This window comes from Monopterus albus, unplaced genomic scaffold, assembly GCF_001952655.1.
Source record: "Monopterus albus unplaced genomic scaffold, M_albus_1.0 scaffold7.1, whole genome shotgun sequence".
NCBI lineage: Eukaryota > Metazoa > Chordata > Actinopteri > Synbranchiformes > Synbranchidae > Monopterus > Monopterus albus.
In genome coordinates this window covers 4,990,008-4,994,812 of record NW_018127887.1, presented here as the reverse complement: position 1 = coordinate 4,994,812, position 4,805 = coordinate 4,990,008, and the positions used below count along the sequence as shown (strand labels likewise).

The window sequence follows — 4,805 nt, the reverse complement described above, 5'->3', positions numbered from 1 at the left end:
ACCGGTGTGTGAATGGTGTATGATCTTCTGTAAAGTGCTTTGGCCAGTGCAACACACTGTGAGAAAGCGCTATATAAAATACAGTCCATTTATAATTAGCTAGGACACCTGGGTCAAGAGTAGGCTTTTTGAGTAGAGGTTTAATTACTGCAACCTTAAAAGCCCGTGGAGCATAACCTGTTAATAGAGAGAGGTTAATCAGATCTAGTATGGATGTGTTGATTAGGGGAAAGACGTCTTTGAGCAGCCTTGTCGGGATGGGGTCTAGGAGACATGTTGATGATTTAGATGAAGCAATTGTTGAGGTCAACTCAGAGAGATCTATGGGAGAGAAGTAGTCCAAGTATAAATGAGGTCTTACAGATGTTTCTAAAGCCATTGTAGTAGATGGCACATCTGCGAGAGCTGTGGGAGTGGTCCGACCAATTTTTTTCTCTAATAGTTGTGTTTTTATTTGTAAAGAAGCTCATGAAGTCATTACTGCTGAGATCTAAGGGAATGTTAAGCTCAACAGCACTGTGGCTCTTTGTCAGCCTGGCTACAGTGCTGAAAAGAAACCTGGGGTTGTTCTTACACGCCTGTCAAGACAATCCCTTTCTGTAATGTCTCCATCCCCCTTTGCCCTCTCCAGAGGAGGTTGTGAGGGAGATCATGAACTTACTGAGGCCAGTCTTGGGAGGTGTCACTTCCATTTACAGTTTCATTGACTGATTTTCTTATTTTTAATAATACAAAACTATGGGGCCAGAAGGCTGCCCACCAAGAGCCAGGGCCTGTCGGAAGTTTCTTCCATTAAAGGAAGGTTTTCACGGGAAGTGAAGCCAGGACATCCTGTAAAATGTCAAATGTATATTTTGCAAGAACATATTCAAGGGGGTCATGACAATGCATTTCATTTTACAAGCAATCCATGGACAAATAAATGGGCAAAAAGATAAAAAAAAAAAACAAAAAAAAAACACAACCATGAGATAAGAACACTAGCATAATATTACGTTAAACCTGCGTCATTTTGGGCCACTTGGGGGCAGCAGAAAAGTGTAAACACATCACCTTTCATGTTGACATGGAGCTCTTCTTACCACAAAGTTGCACATTCAGAAATTCTGGAGCAACATGAGCATTTGAAGTTGTGTTTGTGTCTGTCTGATAACTGCAAGATAAATATTCTCTCTTTTTTTTAGCTCTGATTTGGTCTTCACTAACTCCTGTGTGGCTCCGCTGAGATGAACGGCTAGTAGCTAACATTCTGCCTTTTGGTGTTCCATACAATAGGTGGTGTACAGTGGGTTTATCAGTGCTGGAAACAAAGCAAGTGAATGCAAAGGTGTGGGTCATAAAACAAAACAACAAACTGAAAGATGCTAAAATACTCCATGGAGCTGAGGGGAACTTCAGAGTCTCTGAAGTTTGTCATTTGATTGACCCTTTTTAACGTCTTTAAAATAATAATGCTAACATAAAGACTGACAGAAAGATGTGTTAATAAAAGCATCCCTGCATTTGATGGTAACATCATGTTATGTTAGACACTGCTCTCGGTGCTAATTGGATTTAAATTACCAAGAAAGTTTTTTGTCATACAACCAATACTGTTCAGTTCTTAAATCTGTGTCAAAGGATGGAGAACTGAGTACTATCTGAAACTACGCATGTAGCAGTTAGAGTAGTTGATACAATATAGAGTTTTTACGCCAGGTCCTACACCAATCTCCCGTTTAAATGCCAGTTTGGCCTGTTTGTGGACTGCCAACACCCAGCCAAACAGGCATTGGAAACTTTTCTCCTTCAGTTTGTTCAGACAAATTACTTGTCCCCAGTCGCTGCCCTGGTGCTGACACAACATTAAACTGAGTTAAACGAACTGTGGCATGGCAGGGGAGGCTTATCCTTCCCAAAGTCACATTCTAGGCATTGATAAATGAGTTGTGTTTACGCAGACTAACTATTCATTGCTGAAATAAGAACCCATCTTGTGAAGAGGTAGGAAGTAAAATCCTGCCACGTCTTGAAGCTATTTAGGTCATTAGAGTCTGTGCGAGATGTCTGGAACTTTCCATTTGCTGCAGGGGATAAACTGGAGAAGATCAGACCAGATAAATCCCATTATGTATGTTCTGATTTTACAGCATTACAGACCATTTAGGGATAAATGTTATACTGGTAGTTATTACGTAGTTCGAAAGAGAATGTCTTGATTATGTTATTATGTACATGTTATTTTAGATCATAAGGTAAATGGGACCTGTAGTCTGATCCACTGCACCTGCCCAGGTTTGGTCATCATTTGCCAGTTTGATAGTAATATCACTAAAATTCCCAGTGATATTCCATGTAGTGAGAAGTCTCTCTCTGCTACATTTTATTAAATCCTTACTTCAGTGAGTCCTCACTCTATTCTGTGTTGCACAGTCATGTGACCTCTCTATGACCTCTATGTAGCAGCCAGAGCTAGCTACTATAGACATACTCAATTGCATGTTTTAAACTTGGACCTGCTTCAGTGTACACTTCTCCCCAGGGAAGTGGTTAAGAGCACAGCAAACAAACAGGAAACTAAAAGGAGATCAGCAATGCTGTGCATCTTTAATGCCTGAAATGATCCTACTGAATAAATAAGCTCCTGTACAAGGAAACCACGTTTAAACTTATGTATACATCGAAAACATCCTATTCTACATTTCTTTTACAGACAGGCCTGACATGTCCTTCCTCATTACTGCTAGCCTCATAACCTCAGCCACCAAAGCAATGCCCTTTTCTGATTACATCATTAGCATTTCTTTCGTGAGAAACTTCAAGCCCTCAGGAAAGCTGAATCAGCCTGCATGCTTCTTCTTGAAATATCCCCCCGGTTTTTCTAATGCATCTCTTAGGGCAATTTCTCACTTGGCTAGGGCTTCTGAGAAAATTCGTTCAATGAAAAAGGCCTTGGGGAACTGTGCTGTGGGTGTGGTACCTCACGATCAACCTGTGTTGTTTGACTACCATCTTTTGCTTTGAAAATTAAATTGAATACTTTTGCATTTGCTGCATACAGATTTCACATGGACCAAATATAACATGTACTGCGTTTATTCTCTGTCCTCTGTAATACGTCTTCAGTTATTTATGTCCATCTGAACACATCACAAAGGTAATAAACTGCAGTTACATGCCAGAACCAACTTGTAACACAATTAACCGAACAACAGGCTAAAACAATATAATTCTGTGGAAAATAACGGTAAAAGGTTAGGACAACATGAATGATTGTTCCAGTGTGGGTGTAGATTATTTTGATAATGCTGAAATAGAAAATGATGTGATGAAGAACATATGCTTCTATATTTAGAAGACTGAAAGCTAGACCCAAAGCAGTTATAAAATTATATCTCGAGATGTGTCAGATAATCTGAACCACTTAAAGCAAAGACCTTTGGGCTTTTTTAGCTGTGGTTTGACTGTTCACCTACTCGTGAGCTTGAGCTCAGCTGAAAAATAGCTAATAGTCTATAAAAAAAAAAAAAAAAAAAACTATTTGCATGGTGAAGAGGGATGAGACAAGATAATAGTCTGAGGCTATGTGACATTCAGAATCTTAGTATGACCTGGTATCATCTTCTCAAATACTCAGTACATAAAGAGTACAAGCAAAATGCTTCAGTAGCACTGAGTATTAATAAGTGTCTATTATGGAAAAGAAGTGTGTAAAATGTGGTTATAGTGCCCAAATTAGGCATTGTAAAAAATGTTGTTTGATAATGGTACTAAAACTCAGGCATGTCACAAATAGCATACATTTTTGTGACCTCTTTTACGAGTTGTCTGTGTTTCAACATGTTGACGTTAAACACAAAATATCAATAACAAAATCTAAAGAAGCAGCAATCTCTCTGGGACAAGTCGTTCAGCTGTTCAACATTCCAGTGTTGTGTATACATAAGCAGCTACAAATTTGTTTTGATCTAATTCTGTCCATCTCTCCTTACCCTATAGCTGTGGAATAGCTCGATGGCTCGGAGGACATCAAACTTGCGAGCCATGAGGAACTTGACGGCCAACTCCCTGGACAGCGGTGACACTCCATGCTGACTGGTCCACTTGTTGATTTCCTCCAGAAACTGCCTGGTAGCCTGAAACAGATGCACAAACGTCACAAACTCCCATCACTGAAGGGCCAAACAGGAAGGAAGCAAAAATGCACGACTGCCGATTGCACAGACAGGGATGTACAAAATATGTGTGAACTGTAATTTGTGTCACCAGCTGAGGAAGTTAGGCCCCAGTTTTGCTGGTTCATCACATGTGTTACCCACAGCTATCTTGGCACTTTATGGACGCTTTGAAGGGACAATGAGAATCCGGTTTCTGGTTGAGCTAAAAAGAACTAGAACAACTGAGGAGTGATGCATGTAAACAGCAGCATGTTTATGAACATGGAATTTTGTTAAGTAATAGAAAAATTCTGATTCAATGATGGCAAGGTTCACATAGCTCTGAGGTATAGGTGAGCATGAGAGGGGAGAATGATGTAATGAGCTGGTGTTTATGACAAAGCTGCAATAATGACAGAGCAACACACAAACTGTTGATAGCAAAGTATAATAATAGCATAAAGTATAATTACTAGCTAATAAAGCCAGTCATATGCAAGCTCTAAGATATCAACTAATCAAGCCGCTCTTCACTGGCAACAAGATGACATTTGGTGGAAGAATGTCAATGATAGCAACAAAATAAAAAAAGGTTTTAGGTTTGATTCTCAAACTCCATTCTTGCCTTCTTACCCTCTTACACATCTGACATGTTTTAGGATGCTAGTT

The 4,805-nt window shown here is 39.6% G+C and overlaps 1 protein-coding gene across 1 annotated transcript in view; it reads right to left on the bottom strand.

Moving 5' to 3' along the window:
* The window catches only part of ptpn9a (protein tyrosine phosphatase non-receptor type 9a), a 19,210-nt gene that overhangs the window by 9,050 nt on the left and 5,355 nt on the right, over nucleotides 1–4,805 (bottom strand). Inside the window, exon 2 of the mRNA XM_020622820.1 lies at nucleotides 3,972–4,115. Coding sequence (XP_020478476.1) covers nucleotides 3,972–4,115 — 144 coding nt within the window. The remainder of the gene's footprint in view (nucleotides 1–3,971; nucleotides 4,116–4,805) is intronic.